This window comes from Pavona decussata, unplaced genomic scaffold, assembly GCF_977016875.1.
Source record: "Pavona decussata unplaced genomic scaffold, jaPavDecu1.1 SCAFFOLD_91, whole genome shotgun sequence".
In the NCBI taxonomy this organism is placed as follows: domain Eukaryota; kingdom Metazoa; phylum Cnidaria; class Anthozoa; order Scleractinia; family Agariciidae; genus Pavona; species Pavona decussata.
In genome coordinates, this window is record NW_028145508.1 from 178,678 (window position 1) to 199,133 (window position 20,456).

General features: G+C 36.8%; 1 protein-coding gene across 1 annotated transcript; it reads right to left on the reverse strand.

Moving 5' to 3' along the window:
• Positions 1-4,976: 4,976 nt before the first annotated feature.
• Positions 4,977-6,322, reverse strand: LOC146474044 (uncharacterized). The gene has a single exon (XM_085117285.1). It carries the CDS (start codon positions 6,117-6,119, stop codon positions 4,977-4,979), a length of 1,143 nt encoding a protein of 380 aa, XP_084973411.1. The 5' UTR covers positions 6,120-6,322.
• Positions 6,323-20,456: the final 14,134 nt, after the last annotated feature.

The following is a 20,456-nucleotide window of genomic DNA, read 5'->3' on the forward strand; positions in this document are numbered from 1 at the left end:
ATAATGACATGGATCCAATCTATAATATTCCAAACATGTTTTCCTGAAATTTTCAAATACATCAGCCAGCAATAAAACATCAGATTTGAGATATAAATCCTGGTATTCGCCCATATTTTTCAAATTAAAAGTATTCCAAACATTTTGTGCATGACTGTATTCTTCATCAGTAATATGTGTATTATTCATTTGACTGTAAAATTCATCTTTGGTTGGTAATTGAGTATCATTGAATTTATCAAAATTACTCATATAATCGTACGGATAAACTCCTTTTTGTTTCATTAATTGCAGTTTTTCACCTTTGAAGACTTCATTGGTATATTTGTATGCATCTTCTGGTAGATTCTTTACAAGATTAGCCAATGATTGATTCATAAACTGAAGACTGTCGATGAATACTAAATTATAACCCAACATGAAGGCCATGTATTTCTCCATATTATTTGGGATTACATTAATTTTGTGTTGTCTGGTTTCACCTTTTCTATCCACATAAGTATTGGTCTCAATAATTTTACCAATTTCTTGCATTATAAAATGACTATCATATCCTTTCAAATTATGAAATATTACAGGGATTTTGTCAGTTATTGTAAAATCCCTGTTACATTGATTATGGGCTGAGCCACGGAATTCGCCATTAACATGACAATGATCTCTGACACGTTTATCTGTTTTCTTGTATTTTTTACCACAAATATGACAAGATGTTGCTTTTTGGAATTTGTCTTCATCTTCTGGAGACATAACTAATGGTTTATTGAATTTGTATTTAATAGTTTGTCTGCAGTATTTGACTTCAGCAAGCATTGCCTCCATGAATTTGTAAACACTTTTTCTCTACGATAATATTTTATTGGTTTGGAATATTTGTCATCATAGCAGCAAACAACTTTGTATCCATAACCACAATCAGTGTGTTTTTGATAAGCTTCAGTAAAAGATTGTTGGTTAGATTGATTACAACCATGAATTGGTTCAGTAATTGCTTCAAAATCTGCATAAATCACGAATGGCGCTTGCATTTGTTTATTATAATTTGTGAATTCTATTTTGGAGCCGAGATTTGGCATTTTGATAGCTTGTTCACCATTGATTTCAATACATACTTCCTTATGCTTGGTTAAAACTCGTTCTGATGAAAAACATTGCAAACAATGCATACAAAAATGTTTTCTTTGATGTGATTTGGTTTTGTGGTGCATAAATCGATTAAAATCTTTGATAAGACAGTGATGTTTATTTTCATCATCTGAGATTAGCAATAGATTCATCACATTCTCAAACTTTTCTTTGGACACATAAATTGGATAAGTTTGTTTGTTTTCATAACCGAATACATTGATGTTGATATTGTTTTGTGTTTCAACTTTGTTATATTGTTTGACTGAAACAGGGAATTCAATGTTATCATAATTCAATTGTTTGACAAATGCTTTATCAGTTTTCTTAATTCTTTGTGGATTGTCATTTCGTGGATTCAAATGTCTAATGTGACACCAACGAAAACATTCATTGTCTCTATTTTGTAGATTAATTATTCCTTTTTGATGATGTTGAAGTTCAGTTGGAAGTTTAATGTAAGAACTTCCAGTAAGAGGCTCATATTTGATAATATTAATGTAATGTCCATTGATTGATTTAATTATCCAAGCTGAACCTTCACTAATCCATTTGTGAATATCATTCATAATTTGTTCAACATTAACATCCAAAGATTCTTGAAAATCATTGGCATTAGTTATTGTTTTTGGTTTACTATTAAAATATCCAATTCTGGAGACAGTTTGGTTTCCTTTTTGTTGTTCAAAATAAATTGTCAAAGTTTCAATAAATTTAATTCCTTTCATTTGAGGTAATAATTGTTTCATAAAATGAGCAATAGCTAATCTGGTTGAACTCATTTGAATCAAAGGATCTGTTTCATTTTTAATTCCAACTTCATAAGATTTTGTGTATCCCTTGAATGCTCTTGCAACTTCTGTGATTTGGGTTCTCTGTCTAGGATTTGGAGCCATTTTCTTCATCCTTGGCTTCGGGACTGGTGTATCAGCAAATTGTTTTGGAGGAGGAATAATGTTGTTTCTTGGTTGAACAATTGGTCGATCTCTGAATTGCATTGGCGGCTTGATGATTGTATTCTCATAATCTTTTACCATTTGTTTGACAGATTGTCTAGGCTTTGGAATTGGAACTAGTTTTTGTTTTCCTAATAATAATTCAATTAATTGTTCTTTAGTTAACTTGGATATATTAGATTTGTTCATATTATACTTATATGCATATTATTTTCAGAATGTGCGTTCAAATTTTGTGTCAGATTAGCTGATGAACGAGGACTGACAGCAACGTTCATACCAGATATCAGTGGAACATCTGGCGGGTTCCTTATTTGTGTTACTTTATTGTGGGACATGCCCTGTATACTCAACGCGTTGAATACACAGGAAATTTAACACAATAATTAAAATGTTGTTTTCTTTGAAAAATGCATATCAGTTCTTTTATTTATTCGTTTTATCATTCTATTGAATGCTTTATCAATTGCAACTTTTTGTTTATCAGTAAGTTGTGAATCATAATCTGTTTTTTCATCAACATTTTCAATAATTTGTTTGATTTGGATTTTTTTTCCTGATTTGATGCAATTATCTTTTTGAGACATCATTTGTAAATTATCAATGCGGTTATCATCTCTGATTGAATTGATGTGATCAATAACCATTCCAAAAGGAATGATACCGTTAAAACATTCATAAACAAATCTATGAACATGAATTGTTTTTTGTGGCAATCCAGGTTGTGATAACCCAATTGATCTATATCCTGTTGGGTGTTTGTTTCCAATGGAATATCTTTTGGTTTTCATGTTGTATATTTGTCCATCTTTGTTGGCAGAAAAATTTTTATAAATATCATGTTGAAAAAATATTTTGCTTTTTGTTTCAATATTTTGTGGTTTAGAAGGTGTTTTTCCACGTCTTACTTTTCCAGCATGAACCATATTTTCTTGCCTGGTTACTAATTCGAGATTATTAATTGAATTGTCTTGTTTATTGAAATTTATATGATTAATTTGCATATCTTTTTCTATTGTTTGTTGGTTAAATGTTTCCCAAACGAATCTATGGACATGATAACACTTTTTTTCTTTATTTTTTCCAGAAAAAGACCAACTGTAATATCCAGTTGAATTAAAATGGCCTTTGGATGGATTCATTCTTTTTAGATTAATAATGTATCCATCAGTTGAACATCCATAATTATCATATTTATGATGTATATAATATGTTTTTCCATCATGAATAACATTATTTATTGCCGGAATTTGCTCTGATGAATTTTCACCGGCAGGAAAATCCACATATGTGTTGTCTGATTTTTTTGTTCCACTCATCTCGGTTACCCTACGGTACGCGTTTTGTCTTTAAGTGACTTTGGTTTTCAAATTCATGTCCAAATTGACCCCAAAAAATACATCAAACATAGTCAAACAACCCTTGAATTCATTGATGATTAATCATTGTAGAGTGGAAAATCTTTGTCATCCATGTCATGACATATACGGTAATACATCTTATTAATTATTTTATTTTCTGTGCGGGTAAACTCACAATCATTGTCTTCCATTGGTGGAAATTCCATTAATCTATTGACAACTCTCAATTCATCTTCATTATAAGAGCTGTTAAAAAAAGCTTTTCTTGATTGATGCATCTTTTTGATATTTTCGGAAGCTGTCACCAACTCAAGATTTTTGCTTGAATTGTCTTGTCGATTGGAATTAATGTGATTTATTTGCAATCCAGGCGGAATTATTGATTGATTTACAGCTTCATAAACGAATCTGTGAGCTGGACATGTATTGTATTGTCCCGGAGAAATTATGTAATAACCATTCTCAGATAAATATCCTTTTCTGGGTTCCAATCTTTTTCGATTAATAATATAACCATCAGCAGATGCTGCATAGTTTTGAAATGTTGGATGGATAAAAAATGTTTTATCATTGTGATCAAAGGTGTTACTCATTTTTCGAATATAAATAAGGTTACATAAAATTGAATAACCGGTTTAAACCGGTTTTGAAAAAGCAAGGAAAATTTAGGTGCCGAGGATTTAGTCGATGTGCAAAAATAATAAGCTCATTCTATTCGATACAGTCACGGCCTCACGAATATTCGATAGCGAGTCGATCCAATAAAAAAATCTATTGTTGTGTGCAAGATAAATGATATTCTTACCTCAAAAAGCGTCTACAAACATCAGAACGATGAAAGTGGAAAAATAAATGTCCAATATATCCCAAAACATGAACGACAAACATGAAAACACAAGCTCTTCACAAAATGGCGACAAAATGGCCGACACGTGTATTAACAAACTAGTGTCCAGTCCGCTTTGGGTTGTGTCATCGTGAACATGATGATGTCATACATAAGGGACTTTCCCTATGAAATGAGTCATCAGATTTCTATTGTTTACAAGTCATATGACAGTCGTATGATTTTTTCAGCCAATGAGAATTTTCCCCATAAATTTACCAACTGATATTTTTTATCAGAAGTTTACGCATTTTGATAAAAGTTTTTGGTTGTCTTAGTCTTGTAAACAATAGAAATCTGATGACTCATTTCATAGGGAAAGTCCCAATGAGTCATCAGATTGTTATTGTCATATGGCAGTCGTATGATTCTCTCAACCAATCACAATCTTCACAATTTTGCTTCACAATTGTGAAATTTTTCAGTGAAACACATAGTCATTTGTGAAATTTTTCAGTGAATGTATGCAAAATAGTAATTAATTACGGATTCCCCGACCAAGGGGTAAATTTAGGTTTTTCATAAACGAGGATAAAAATTTAGGTTTTTGAAAAACCTAAATTTAGGTTTTTTGAGTTCATTGTTGAATCAGGTATGAATTCAGTGAAATTTTCAAAAGTGTGCTTATACACCCAAATATCTAACTACTCAAAAAGTGTTCAAAAATTCCCACTTTTTGGAATGAGCGCATTCTGCATTGGCCTCCATATTGTAAATTGATTTCAAGTATTGTAGAAAACCTTCTACCTTTGGTGCAGTTTCTTTTCTTTTGCTCATCCAGATATAATTCCTAGCTAGGAGGCAGGAAAAATTAATTTGCTGGTAGTTCTTGGAAAAATCCGGCTTTAGACCGAGAGCGACAAGTGGGTCTATTATGTAATGTTCGGGAGTAATGTGGAGAAAAGTTAGCCTTACAGTTAAATCATGCCAGAAAGAGGCCACTTTAGGACAAGACCAAAAGAGATGAAAAAGTTTCTCCTGTTCCCCATTACAAAAGGAGCAGTTTGGGTTGTCTCTTACTCCAATTTTTGTTAGGAAGTCATTTGTTGCTATTCGTCTATGTAAAAATTTGAACTGGAATTCAAGAATTCTCGTACTTTTAGTGTATTTAGAGGCTAGTTGATAGGCATCTCGCCAGTTAATTGAATCAACATCATCCAGTTGGCAGTCTTTTAGCCATTTCTGTTGATTATGAGATAGGTGTTTTGTGGAAATTAAATTAGTGTAAACCAGTCTGTTTGCACTTTGGCACTTTGTTAATTTGGCCACGAAGCTTTCATAATCACAATTGTTGGTATAGTTGTTTTTATATGTATTCCGAAGAGATTTCAGAGTTGACAAAAGGCCATAGTATTTTAGAGGGCAAATATTAAGGTTGTATTTGCGCCGCATTTCAGCTAATGACAAAAAATTGTTGGAGGCATCTTTCAAATGTTTCACTTTCGTGACGCCCCTGTCAAACCATTCTCGATAGAAGATAGGGTAGTTATCGATTCTTACTAGCGAGTTGTGCCATAAAATTTGTTCAAGAAATTGTTTCTCTGACATTATGTGTTCATCAAAATTGACTTCTGCCCAAATTAGCAGAGTCTCTTTTATAAAGCAGTTTTTAATCTTGAGATTCTCTATGGTGTCTTTCTTGTTTAGGTTACTAGTGAGTACTATTGAACCTCCATGCCTCTCCAGCTCAAGATCAAAAAAATATTTCCATTTCCCCTGATTTCTTTCGTCTAGATATTTTTTAATCCATGTCACGTTTAGGGACTTGCTAAAAACCTGTATATCTGTCATTTTGAGACCCCCATTTGGGTAATCATTAATAATTATATCTCGCTTAATTTTATCGCCTTTTCCATTTCAGAGGAATGAGTAGAATAGCTTATTTACTTCTTTGATAGCTTTCAAATTTGTATGTAAAGGAGAAAGCACATATACGAGTTGAGAAGCTACTAGGCTCTTTAAGACTGTAATTTTTCCAATTAGGGTAAGTCTGCGGTATTTCCAGCAGCTTAAAACGAACCTTATCCAGTTTTTCGTTGTAATTTAAGGTTGTTGTTGCTTCCGGGTCAATTGAAAACCAGACGACTAAAGCCTTAACTTTGTATTTAGGCCATTTAAAATTTCTTCCAGAAATTGATATTCCATCGTTCCCGCTATTTACTCCAATCCAAAGTGCTTCTGTTTTTTTGTCATTAAGTTTTAAACCAGACACTTCATAAAACTCATCCAGCGTTTTAAGAGAGGCTCTTAAAGATTCCTTTGTACCATCAAGTATGAGTGTTGTATCGTCTGCATACTGACTTAATTTAATTTCTTTACCGTTCACGAAGATACCTTTAATATTTTTGTTTTCCCGAATTGCCTTGGCTAGCACTTCAACTGACAAAACAAGCAAGTAAGGTGAGAGAGGACAGCCTTGCCTTACACCTCTTTGAATTTCAAAAAAATCACTCGCTCAACCGTTGTTCAAAACACAGCTCGCTGGGCGGCAATAAAAAAGATTAAGCCACTTTAGGATGCTGCTGCCAAAACCAAAGTATTGAAAAGTTTTTCTTATGAAGGACCATTCTATCGTATCAAAAGCTTTTTCAAAATCCAAAAACAAGAGTAGTCCTGGAATATTTTTCTCTTTGGCATAGCAAATGACACTATCGATAAGGCGAATGTTTTCTCCAATAAATCTACCTTTTATAAAACCCGTCTGGTCATAATTAATGAGATTAGGAAGAAAAGGTTTCAATCGATTAGCAATTGCCTTTGCCGCTATTTTGTAGTTCGAGTTCAGGAGGGTTAGAGGCCTCCAGTTTTTGATAAAGAATGGTTCTGCGTCTTTGTTAGGAATGAGTTTGATGATTCCTCTTCTCTGGGTTACTGAGAGTTGTCCAGTTTCATAAGCATAGTTCAGTGCTCTAGTAAGGATGGCAGATATATAATTCCAGAATACTTTGTAGAATTCAGCTGGAAAACCGTCAGTCCCAGGGGTCTTTTCTGTTCCCATACCTTTGAGTGCCTCTAGGCATTCTTTTTCGGTAAGCGCTCCTTCGCACATAGTTAGCTCAGCTTGTTCGTGGATAGCGCTTTCATCTTCACGCTCAGGAAAAAAGGTTGCGTCATTTTGGTCGTATGTCATGCTTTTGGTTGAATAGAGGTTTTTGTAGAATGATACGCATTCTGTTAATATTTTTTTATCCGAGGTAACAAACTCACGGTCATTTATTTTAATTTGACTAATTGTCCCTTGCTTAAAGTGTCGTTTTTCCAGATTTAAAAAATATTTGGTGTTTTTCTCACCTTCATTGTACCATCTAGTTTTAGATCTCAAAATTGCGTCTTTAGTGCGAAATTCAATAATCTTCTCAAGCTCAAGTCTACTATCGTTCAATTGCTCCTCCAGGTGTGAAGAGGGTGCGACTCCAGTAGTTCTGTTGTCGAGTTCCTCTTGTAATCTGGCAATTGTTTGTTCCACATACATTTCGCGTTGTTTAGCCTGATTCGTTTTATTCTTAGAGTAGCGGAGCGATTTTTCGCGCACTTTTAGCTTTATCATTTCCCAAAGGAGGGAGGGGTTGACTGATTCATCGTTTTTGTACTAATCATACGTTTCCTGAATCGTTGCTTTGATTTGGTTTACATAGTCCAATTCAGTTAAAAAAGATGTATTTAATTTCCAGAAACCCGGTCCGCGTGGATTTGAATGAAGTGATAAGCGTAACGTAATCATCGAATGGTCCGTTTTATAGCCTGGGATGATATCTGTGGAACTCGTAATATTAACCGTGCTTTGGCTTACTAAAAAGAAATCGAGTCTACATTGTATTCTTGGACGACGCTGTCTCCAAGTGAAACTACTAGTATCAGGATGTAAAATCCTCCAGACGTCAACCAAATCTAATTTCTCAGAAAATTCGTGAACGATTTTAACACTATTTTGGTGAGTTTTGGCAAAGCCGCCTCTCTTGTCCTTATCCAGATCGAGTACAAGATTGTAATCTCCTCCTATGATAATGTCATCGCCTTTAAAGTCGGTAAGGTGATCAAAGAAGTCAAGGAAGAAGGCTGGATTGCCTTCATTAGGAGCGTATATATTAGCCAAGGTTAAAAATTTTTCATTGGTTTTAATGTCGCAAATAATGAAGCGTCCTTGGGGATCAATGAAAACCTTTTCAATTTGAAAATCAAAGTTGTTTTTCGAAAAGTATGCATACCCCTGCTTTATTGCTCTTGTAGTTGCTAAAAATAGCTTGATAGCCCCATTCTGCAGACCATACGTGATTAGTGTTTTCAGTGCAATGGACTTCTTGTAGCATATACATTGAAAAATGTTTTGTGCAGAGCCAGTTAAACATCTCTCTACGTTTTGTGTTGTCTCTTAATCCCCTGACATTTAGTGATGCTATAGTCAAAGCCATAGGTATTCTCCTGGGAAGCTTTGTAGACAAATACCTGTATGACCTGGTGACAAAGCTCCACAATCACTGGACAGCATGATAAGAATTATAATTAGTACTGGACGTTTTCTATCAAAACAAACAATTAAGCTACAAAAACATGGAAACAAAACAAGACATTCACAAAAACAAATACACGCAAATAGATAAGAAACCTCTCCAGCAAGGGACATGTAAGGGGAGCTAGGACTTAAGCCTAGAATCGTGCAAAAGGGTCAAGGATAACTACGAGTTCCTTTCCGATCGCCAAAAAAATTATCTGGCATATAAGTGGGTGGCAAAAGCGGTCTCATGAAAAAATACCACGGCCGTGGTTAACTAATGAGCAAAATTATGAAGAAAAATAATCTCACCTATTTTGGTATCTCGAGAGGCTAACCAACTGGCCAAAATTTACCTTTTATAAAGAGCTTATCAGGTTGTGCTCTACTAAATGATGCTGGGATGTTTTTTCTAGCTTCTTTAAATGTGTTCAGTTGCTTTCTTCTTCTTGCAACTATTTCGTAGGGTAAATCTTGATACATCTTAGAGGTGCTTCCACGCAGACGAGAGCCCATAGATAATATTTCTTCACAATCCTTATATCGAAGGAACCTCGCAATAATTGGTCTGGGTTTCTGTTCGTCCCTCTTCTTTCCTAAGCGATGAACTCTCTGAATTTCAACGGTATTTGCATCTTTGTAGCCTAGTTCCATTTCGAGGAAGGTGCGAAGAACTGATTCAGTGTCTTCTTTGTCTGTGGCTTGAAGAACATTTTCAAATATTATGTTTTCCCGTCTCGAGTATGCTTCTAAATAGAGATTTTTGTCTTCTATCTCTTTAAGCTTCGCTTGTAGATTATCATTTGCCTCCTGCAAATCGGTTAAAACATGGTTAGTTTGCTCCCGAAGATCATTTAGGCTCGCTGCCGACTTTTGTTGTTGCTTTTCGGCCGCTTTGAATCTTTCTGTCAGGTTCTCAATGTCGCGGTTGGCAGTTGTTTGAGAGCATTCCAACTTCTGTATTCTTCCTTCCAATTTCTGCAGGGACGCTTGGACATCGTTCACTGTTATTTGGATAGCATCTAGCTTTTCCAACTTTCGATTTATCTCTTCCAGTGTTTTGTGAAGGCCTTCAGCCATATTCAAAGCTGTGAAGATTTCGTCGACGGCCTCGTGTTCTTCGACTTCTTCAGGGAAGTTAAGGTCTCCGCTCTTTGCTTTTTTTGCATCTGGTGAAGTGCTCGACTCACCTGAAGAGGAGCGCTCGCTTCTTTAATTTATTTTTTAGGATCTTTTTCAATAAATTTTCCATTAACCACCAACGAAAAAAAGGAAAAAGTGGCGGACGGCTCAAGGACGCGTCTTACCCCTCCATTGCTCCCCAGTCTAGTCGCACTTACTTGCTTAAATAAAACATAAAAAAGAAAGGAGAGGGGTCTAAATAATTTTTCAGCAGTTAATTTAGAGCTAAAACGAGAACTGCATTGGTTCCTTTCAGTTTTCAAAACATGGCATTAAGGGTTCTTACTGACACTGTTGCTCTAGCTTATAGTGTACGCTACCAAAACATTGTTGATCGAATTGAAAAAAGCCTGTTGATCAAAGAAATCAAATGAAGCGATAGAAAAGGTGACGAAGAAATCGAGATCCCAACTTGTCTTACCGACTCAAACCAAACCTGTTGAGCAGAACGTTCCTGTGGTACTGTTTATTATACTTAGCAAGGTGATTTTAACTTTCGAGTCTGTGGATGAAATCCTAAAGTGTGACCATTCAAATGAAAGCTGCTGAGCATAATTTTCCTGCGGTGCTGTTTATTATGCTTAGCATGGTGGTTCTATCTTTTGCGTCTGAGGATAAAATCCTATACAATAAAATCTGCAATTCCACAGCGACAAACCAATGAGTGGTGCCGGATCACTTGTAGACCTGGATCAGCAAATTATCTCAAATACAAAATATTAACGGCAGACTGATCCCAACGGCGGAGGTGACGAGCTTGAGAGAACAAACAACAAAAGCTAGAATAACTGAAATATATTTGTTTTTTTAAAAAACAAATTTTTTTGCCCGATATTTCGGTTTGCAATACAAACCTTCCTGCAAACCGAAATATCGGGCAAAAAAATTTGTTTTTTTAAAAAACAAATATATTTCAGTTATTCTAGCTTTTGTTGTTTGTTCTCTCAAGCTCGTCACCTCCGCCGTTGGGATCAGTCTGCCGTTAATATTTTGATAAAATCCTAATTTAAATGTCACCATTTAAACGAAAGCTTCTCGTTAGCGGTACTTACTTGTGGTACTGTTTACTGTGCTTTGCAAGGTAGTTCTAACTTTTCAGTCTGTGGATGAAATCCTAAAGTGTGACCAGTCAAATAAAAGCTACTGAGCAGTACTTTCCTGTGGGTGCTGTTGTTTTATAATATTGCGTTGTACGGATTGGTTCTAACTTTACATCCGTTGGACTGAATCCATGAGTATTATTTTTTTCGCACGACGCAAACAGCGCTTTTTAAAATTATTTCTACGTCTGGTTTGGTCAGTACTATTTACTGTACTCTGTCATTAAAATAAATAAATAGATAAATAAATAAATAAATAAATAAATAAATAAATAAATAAATAAACGAACGAACGAACGAATGAGTGAGTGAATGAATGGATGGATGGATGGATGGATGGATGAATGAATAAAAAAAAATAGAAAACAACAACAGCAGCACAGGCCTGTCGCATCCTATTTCTTGAGATCTGTTTGGTCCATTTGCGTATTATCTCGTATTACATATATTTGCAACGTTATTATTGGACTCGTATCACACTCCGTCCGATCTCTACATTTCAATTTTCTTATATAATTTTCATTTCAAATCAGGATTTGGTAGAAGTAATTAAAGAACATCATTGTCGTCATCATTTGCTTGACATTTTGACAGAAGTCACTAAACGGGTGGTTGATCATCAGAACAGGTACCGTGGGTATCCTGTGCAAGTGCCAGCTCCTGTGCACACACTGACCAAGCATCTGTACTTGAAAGAGAATTGAGTAACAGTATTCTACATCTATTGAATATAGTTTGTAACTCAGAAAGAGACTTTTACCATAACGAATTGAACTTGCGAAATTAACGGGTGTAAACCGAGTGGCTCGTTGAGTGTTTACTGATCGTCATCGTTTTTGAAGCGTTTTGCATATTTTCAGAAAGTTGTAAATAATGGTTCTGGCTTCTCTCGAACAGGCTTTAAATTTTTGGCCCGCTTAAGACCAGACCACGCGCTCTCTATATGGGGGATTTAGTCATATTGTTCATGTCATAGCTGGGTATGCTGGGCGTACGTGATTTTCTGAGCCATTCCATGCAAGTCAATAAACTTTTCGCGCATTCATAGTCAACCAGCGAAGGGACATACCAGGTGATTTTATATGCCAAACATTACCTACTGTATGTGCTCGGTACTGCGATGGCGTTCGCGCGATCGGCGTACAAATTTGCTAGTATGTGGCATATCTATCAGATATCGACGATTAAGTTTGCCGTCCGTCGCTTAGTATGCCCGCTCCCGCGATTTCAAACGCTTTTCGTTGCGAATCTGTCATGACTTATCATTAATTCAATCAAGTAGATTGTGCGATTGTATGGTGACTTTCCAAAGTGGCAAACCGTAACGAAGAAAAATCTACACGATCGGAGATAATAGTAATAAAAAATATAAATAATAATAATAATAATAATAATAATAATAATAATAATAATCTTAAAAGAAATGATTTAGAAATACATGAAACAAGAAATATTAGTGATAGGAACCGACGTTTCGGTGCATCTTGCGCCATTATCAAGGTACATAATTAATGATAAAAAAGCGGTTTGTAAAGGCTAAGTTGAAGCGAATTTGCATAACATAGCGGCAAGCTAATTACTTAAATACTTTCGCACGAAGAGAATCGGACTGCACATTCAATGTTGGTTTAAGCTCTTGAATATACAACATTTCATTGACAAGGCAGTCAAATTTGTTCATGCATTTCTTGAGCACATTGAAGCGTGCTAAGAAATTGTTCGGAACAGCAGTGTTATGTTCTTTGTAGTAATGCTTGCAGATTGATGACGCCTTTTGACGGTGTCCCTCAACGCGCGTGTGAAGGTGGCCCTTTGTATACCCAACATAACCTGCATCACACAGGTCACACTTGAATAAATAAACAACACATTGCTGGGTTACAATGTTGGGCTTGGGCTCACGCAGGCTTAGATCTTGATTAAGCTTACGGCTAGTAAACACGGGTTGAATGGTCTTTCCCACCTTGCTGCTAAGATCTCTAAGTTGCCGTTTGACAGACACTGCAGCATCCTGATCTTAATAATAATAATAATAATAATAATAATAATAATAATAATAATAATAATAATAATAATAATAATAATAATAATAATGATTGGAATTGGAATTTAGGAATGTAGGTTTTTTTGGAGGGAGGAAAATCGGAGTACCTGGAGAAAAACCCTCGGAGCAGGAGCAAAACGAGATGCAGTGTTTGTACTGTATGTGTATGTATGTATGTATGTATGTTAACGGGTTATCATCTATGGAAGTTATATGAAAGGTTTATCTTTTCTATCACAATGGCATATAAAGAGGTAAGGGTTTCGACCTCGGGGTAGAGCATCCCCGTATAACACTGTCTTGGATAAGTACCTCCCCTCCCTCCAGGATAAAATCACCAAGCTTTAGCTCCCTTTAATTTTTTCAGTTTTTCTTTGCGTACATCGGTAAAATTTAAAGCAATCCTTTAAAGGACAGCACCATTAAATACCTTTCTGTACGATTTTGTGCAAATGCAAAACGTCCGTTATGATTACAAAAGTATAAAATGTTTTAATATTTTCACCTTTAAATTTTGACATTTTTTAATAGAAGTCGACGATGTAAGCAAAGTCTCATACACATCATCAGATCACACAGCGACTAGTTATGACAATGATATTTGTTTGTTGCTACTGGCTATGGCGTGGAGCGAATTATTGAATTAATTACTCGTTCTTGCAACAGGCATGTCGTTAGGGCTTACTTATTTCCCTTCTTATCTACCTCCTTCCCCTCCCTCACCTCAATTTTCCCAATGCCGGTTGGGTTTCTAATAAGCAGCCTAACAAAAGATTGTCCTTGAAAGCTCGAGAACTGAAAGGAGTGGGGATGCTGGTAGGGAGGGGGAGGGGGGGGGGGGGGTAAACCGTTTCTGGTTGCTATTTTAAGCAAGCAAGCAAAAAAACAAACAAACACACAATCAAGCAAACAAAAGCATTTGGGCCAGATTGTCCAGTGCAGGATAAATGTATCCTGTGTGCAGACGTTTCCTATTTGCTATTTTTTCTTTTCCAAGTGTAAGGTAACCAAGTGCTATTTTTTAATTGTTGCCCAAAATCCAACGCTGTGGGTCCCTGGAAGTTTCTTTTCTCTTAAAACTTTCACTCTCGGAGTAAATTAACGTTAAATTGTTGAAAATACAATCTAGTTTCAAATTTCGTTCGCAAACGTGGAAATAACTTATTTCTGTGTTGAACAAAACAGGATTTAATTGTTATCTCTAATCATTTTCGCATTTAAATTTCCCGAGTTCCGCCATGTTGGATTTCATAACGTCATACGGTTGCCCAATTGTTTCACATAAATGAACTTCTGCTTAAGCCTTGTTTACATGTACGACGTAAGAAAAAAAAAACCAACGTGTAAACCGGAGCAACGCAAGCAAAAACGCAAGTACAAGAAAAGGAATTCGTTCCTTTTTCTTGTGCTTCCGGAGTTGGGTCGCCCGTGTAAACAGGGATAAAGCGAGCATAAGCACAAGAGAAGAACAAGCAACAACATCTCCTTGTCGCTGAATACTTCTTCGGCGTCCACCATCACTGCGCCTGCGTATATCACCTTGTGCTCATGCTTATCGCACGTGTAAACCAGTCTTTTGATGACAGTGGAAGCAACCGTAAGAGGACATAAAAACCAAAACGGCGGTGCGCGGGAAATTTAAAAGCGAAAATAGGCGATAATCATATCTACCACTCTTGAATGTTATTTCTGCTAGCTTTTCAAAGTGAAATAAGGAATTTAGAAAATATTTCTAACAATGGTGGAGGTTCCCTTTAACTTCTCTCTTAGCAGGCAATCGAAAAGCGTGAGGCATCGAAAGTGTTGATCCCCGAGGGCGAAGCTGGGGCCTCAAAACTAGTGCGTGTCCCACGTTCTTTTATACACTCGCTAGCGCTCTAGACATTTCATGTCCCCGCTCCCGCGATTTTATACGCTCGTCGCTGCGAATCTCTTATTTATTCAACCACTCAGATTGTGCGATTGTATAGCGAGTTTTCAAAGTGGCCTAACGTAAAAGCGCGTTCACTCTCCGTTTATACACTCACCGTGGTCTAGGCGAGACCTTTCGTTTGAACAAATAGTGTAATAAAGAGCATTTGCATAACAGCATTTGCATTGATTTCAAATGGAGACGCTAGTTACATTATCGCGTGTTCTCGTCAAGTTGTCTTGCTTGCTTTTTTTTTTTTTATAAAAGGTTTATTACGACAGCGTACTAGTACCAATTATTTATATGAACTCCTCTGATTCCTCCGGATTTCTTTCAAGCCGCCTTTCTCCCTGCTAAATTAACCATGGACCGTTTCGTTACGTTATAGCAGTCGTACGCTGAAATTAAGGGTGCGTTTCTTTGGGAGAATCCGAATCTGGATTTTTCATCCATGATCACAAGGAACCGAAGAATCTTCTCGAGGTAAGGATTCGCGGGTCCTAATTGATTCACCGTGACCCGAGTGATCTTGGATCAAAACTACGGATTTGGTTTTCCAAAGAAACGCACCCTAAGAATAATACAAGGTCTCGCCTTTTTCTTTCTCGGGATTCAGTTGATTAGTTAGTTGAACTTATCTCTACCGTCACCCTAGACGTTGTTATTTTATTTATTTTTTTTATTTGCAAAAACATTACTAAGTACTCTTACCTTACATTGCTTACTTACAGGACACTACTAAACTTGCAAAATATTTTTGCATCCCATAGATTGCTTACAATACAATACGTACTGACAATACATCGCCCTAGACTTCCCTCAAGCCGTTTTCTTATACGCCTGACTGGACTCATATGAAAACGGACCTTGAGAAAGTCTACCAGTAGCCCGTTAGGTTGTCGTTTCGACATTTTCACGTGACTTCGTCTCGCATTTCACCGCAAATGTTAATAACTCTTAAAACGTGACTGTACGTTTGACGGTCATTACCCGCACGAGATAATAATACTTGTAGTGGATACGACCATTGTTATCAGCTTGTTTACAAAGAGGTGCTATGCTGTGAATAATGTAATATGATAATATTAATTAAGAAGTTGGTGGTGTTCACGTGCTAAGCAATTTACTTCCATCATCATGTTAGAGCCATCCGTAACCAAAAAAAAGAAACACTTCCAGCGCACTTATCGAGACTTAAATAACAACTGGATTATTAAATTTGTCAACCGATCCTACGAAATCTCAGTTTCCCAAGTCCTTCCATTGCCCATTGCTTCAATTCGCCATAACGACTGATTTTGCGGTATGTGACGTTAAAAAGTGTTGCTAAGAATAGCTGGAGAAGATCAAAATAACCGCTATCCGTGAGGCTTGTGACACTGCTGGCGCGCTCAGAACACATCTGTTGGAGAGTGAAGGCTTCATCTCAGATGAACAACACAAAAGCTGTCAATCTGTAGCATGTAAGTAGAAAACTGATTTCTGTACCCAGATTACAAATTATCAGGTAAACCACTTTTCAGTCTAACATAGTCCCAAGCGCTTCTATTGCTTTTCGGTTTGATCCAGTACCGCAGAAATCTAAAGTAACCTTGTTGTTTACAAGTTTGCCCCTTCCGGCATTAAAGTCGATGGAAAGCGCAAAATTGTAAACGATACTGAGTACGAACGTACAGCTTTACTCTCCGATCTTAGCTATATAGAATTCAGTCATTCGTACTCTTTGACCGTGATGGCATAGCGTTGAAGTGTAAAGAGCTTATTATGAAAACCTTTTTGTCTGGTGTATATAGCGTTCGGTTCTGAGTTTATAATAACAGCGAAGGTTATTTGGGGTATTAAATATGGGAGACAAATTCAAAAGTTTTGCCAGGCGTGAGCCAGCAAGTGTGATAATCAGTGCCGATTAGGATTATTTTAAGCTGCACGCACGTATGACATTACTAAGGCTTTTCTGTTTTTTTGTTTCGTTTTGTTTTTGTTTGTTTTTTTTTTCACTCGCACAGTAACCAGATAGCAAGGCTGATAGGACGTGAGTGTTCAATCCATCGAAGGACAGGTTACCGGTAAGAATATTGAAATTTTAACTAGCAAAATGTCATGTACTAAGAAGACACAGAGGAGTCGAGAAATCGTAACCGAAAAGTTATTTCAGTTAAAAACATATAAAACTGTTCAATTGAGGCCTTAAACTGCTGTTTAAAAGTAAAAACTAGAATCCAAGCTTTCGCCGATCAACGGCATCATCATCACTGATGATGCCGTTTAACAGCGGAGAAAAGCCGTTGAGGCCTTAAACAGCAGTTTAAGGCCTCAATTGAACAGTTTTCTATATTTTTAACCATGCTGCTGAAGGACAACATGAACAGATTATTATTTCAGTTAATTTGTTACTTCAGGACTGATTTGGCTTGAACCTGAAAACCATCGCTATTCGTGGAAAGAGTCAAACATAGAAACCCTTTTCACATTAAAGGGTTTTAGCAAAAATGGAGTCGAAGATATTGCTAATTCCGCACGAATGTCGGTTACAGATTTAGGCCCATTTGTCACAAGAACTGATCTTTGGTTATCACAACTAAAGAGTAATTTAAAAATATCAAATTAGATCGTACGCACGCTGACTCCCAACACGAAGGTGTAAACACGTGTGTTTGTCTCACTTCAACTCAAAGCCATTAGTCTTACTTATTAAGGAAAAGTATACAATACCCAGCGACTTTAACTGAATTAGTTTTTGTTTATGCAAATTTAATGCCGCAAGTGAGTAGGGTTTTTTCCCTTGCATGACCTTTGTGTTCAGTCATGCGTCAGTTTGTCAGATACATTATTAACAAGATGCCTGCTATACTGGCATTACGCGTGATGCTGGGGCTGATTCATTTATTCCAACTGTATGCTTCGCCGATTGATAAAACTATCCTTGCTAATGAAATACAGTTTGAGTCACGACGATCGCGTTACGTTGATTCCCTTATGTTACGCGACTTAGACTTTCACCGGAAATGTGTGAAATTCTATTACGATAACGTAAGCTTCTCAATGACCTCTTTTCAGTCTCGCGTCGTGGTCTAAGACTGTCAAACAAAGCACGATTCCTTCGCCATGAACTCACCAATTTTCACCGTTTTACATGTCGAGTGCTTCTTAGAAGTTATTCTTTCGATTTGCCGCTTCAAAATGGTGACATTGCTGTTTGAAAACGACACACTTGAGTCCAGAATATGTTATAAACAATATGGCGCCACAATTTAATGCAGTTTTAATGAAGAAATCAAATGATGCGTTGACGTCACACAGGTAAGGGTGAGTGGGTCCCCTCCCTCGCGATATAAGCGACAAGAATGGATTTTGATTGGCCTGCTGTTGTTGAAGACAATCAGAACAATACATCCCGAGTAGGAGAGGGGAGAGTTTAATGAATAAATTAATGTACCGATTTGTAGCTACGACGAAGAAAAAGAAATCGTCCCGTTTTTAGACACGGTATGCCCCCTCAGGGCATCCCGCGTAAATACAGCAGAAAGTCACGAACAGTTGGATTAAGAATCTGTACGCCATTGAAATAAAGAAACTACTGCAAAGGAGATTCTCATTAGGAAAAAAAACATCCGCATTGGATTCGAAAATGCCCTTCTCACAGGGAAGATGGAGGCTAATTTTCGGGAGAGGGGGGTGTATTCGAAATGTTGTCTTTCTGCTCCCTTTCCTCAAGGCACACATGTGGGCAAAGAAAATGTTTTCTTTGTACCACGAAGAGTGCAGGTAGGGATGCATAATTCCTGCGTGACGCAATGGCTCTTGCACTTCTTATCCGGTTGGTCGCTTCGCTTTGAGAAGGTGATGCTATTACTTCCTGAAGCTGTACGTTCAGATGTTTCTGCTGATTAAAGAATTTCAATTATTAAGAAACCGTGAAATTCATTTATATTATGTGTCGTTAACATAAGAAAAAGTATTTACGCGACCTCGATCTGTCACTCTTCCTTTATTAGCGCCATTGTATTTCCATTGATCCTCTTAATTTTAAAAACTCGGTTTCACAGCTAAATGTTTTGATTAAACAACATTAATCCATCGTTGATTCTCCGCTTTTCTCCGCTGTTAAATCCAGGAATTAGGGCATACTTTATAAGTATCATTAGTATTACTGTTATATTAGCATTACTTTACTATTAGAATCGTTTTTTTTTTTTTTTTTTTTTTTTTACAGTTGTTAATCGCTTGAAAAACCCAGCGGCCAACTTGAGAGACCCTGGGAACGAGGTTGCCTAGGGGCAAATACAATTCACATTGCTTTGAATACTCCCCAAAAATTTCTAATTTATGAATCAAGACACATAAAAAAACTTACCTAATTTTCCTACCCAAACATATCCCGGAATTGAAAAATTTTAAACCCCAAAAATCCTTCGATCCGGCGTCGCTTGAAATCCGGAGTATCAGAATATTAGTATCGCTCCCTTGTGTTTATCTGTGGGATTCCCAATAAAAGGGTCTGTTTAGCTGAGAATTGGCCAATATCTTGACTGTCAGCTGAAATGGAAGGTTTTTTAACAGATAGCTGAGAAAAGCTATGAGAACTGTTAGCTGAGATGTCTAAACTTTGCCTAAATATAGCGCAAATTTACTTGCAAAATGAACGTGCCAATATGTGTAGTCCGGCGATTTCTCACGAAGATAGCTCGGATCTCGTCACAAGTAGAGGACACTACTTTAGACTTTACGAGGTCGTCACAAGATGATGACGTGCGTGTAAACTTAAAGTTGTAGGCACTTGGAAGTTCTACAGAAATCGTCGGATGATACTCGACACTTTGCTGCTAATAAGAGAGATACCGTTGGTACGATATAAAACCGCAAAAACAAGTGAGAAGTAAACGTCAACTGAGATCTGTCATAAATAAGTAATAGCTGAGAAATGGCCGAAATAAGCTGATAACTGAGAAACGGTTTAAATTAGCCTACGAGCAAGCTCTCTTTTAGGCTTGCCGCCCCAATCCTCTCGTGGCTGACTTAAAAGAGAGCTTACTCGCAGGCTGGGCTTAAAGGCCCATTTTCACCCAAGAGACATTGCGCACCGAGCTGAATTTCGCACAGTCGAAATCTCACAAAATTACCAGCTAGCACTAAATAGCGAAAAAAATCACATTCATCGAGCTCATTTCCTGGAATATCACTATTTTTCGAGTTATTAAGCTTCGTATAATATCCTCTCGTTTTATTTATGTGAATATTCTCAAGAACAGTCTTCGTGTGGAAAGGAAAATCGGAAAATCAGTTGGTCGCCTCTAAGTAATATCTCGCCGTTGACAATGTAGTTGTACAGTTGTTATTCCGAAGGGATATACTGTTTGTCTCAGAGACTCTTCGCATAGCTTTTATTCTGAAACAAAGAAGC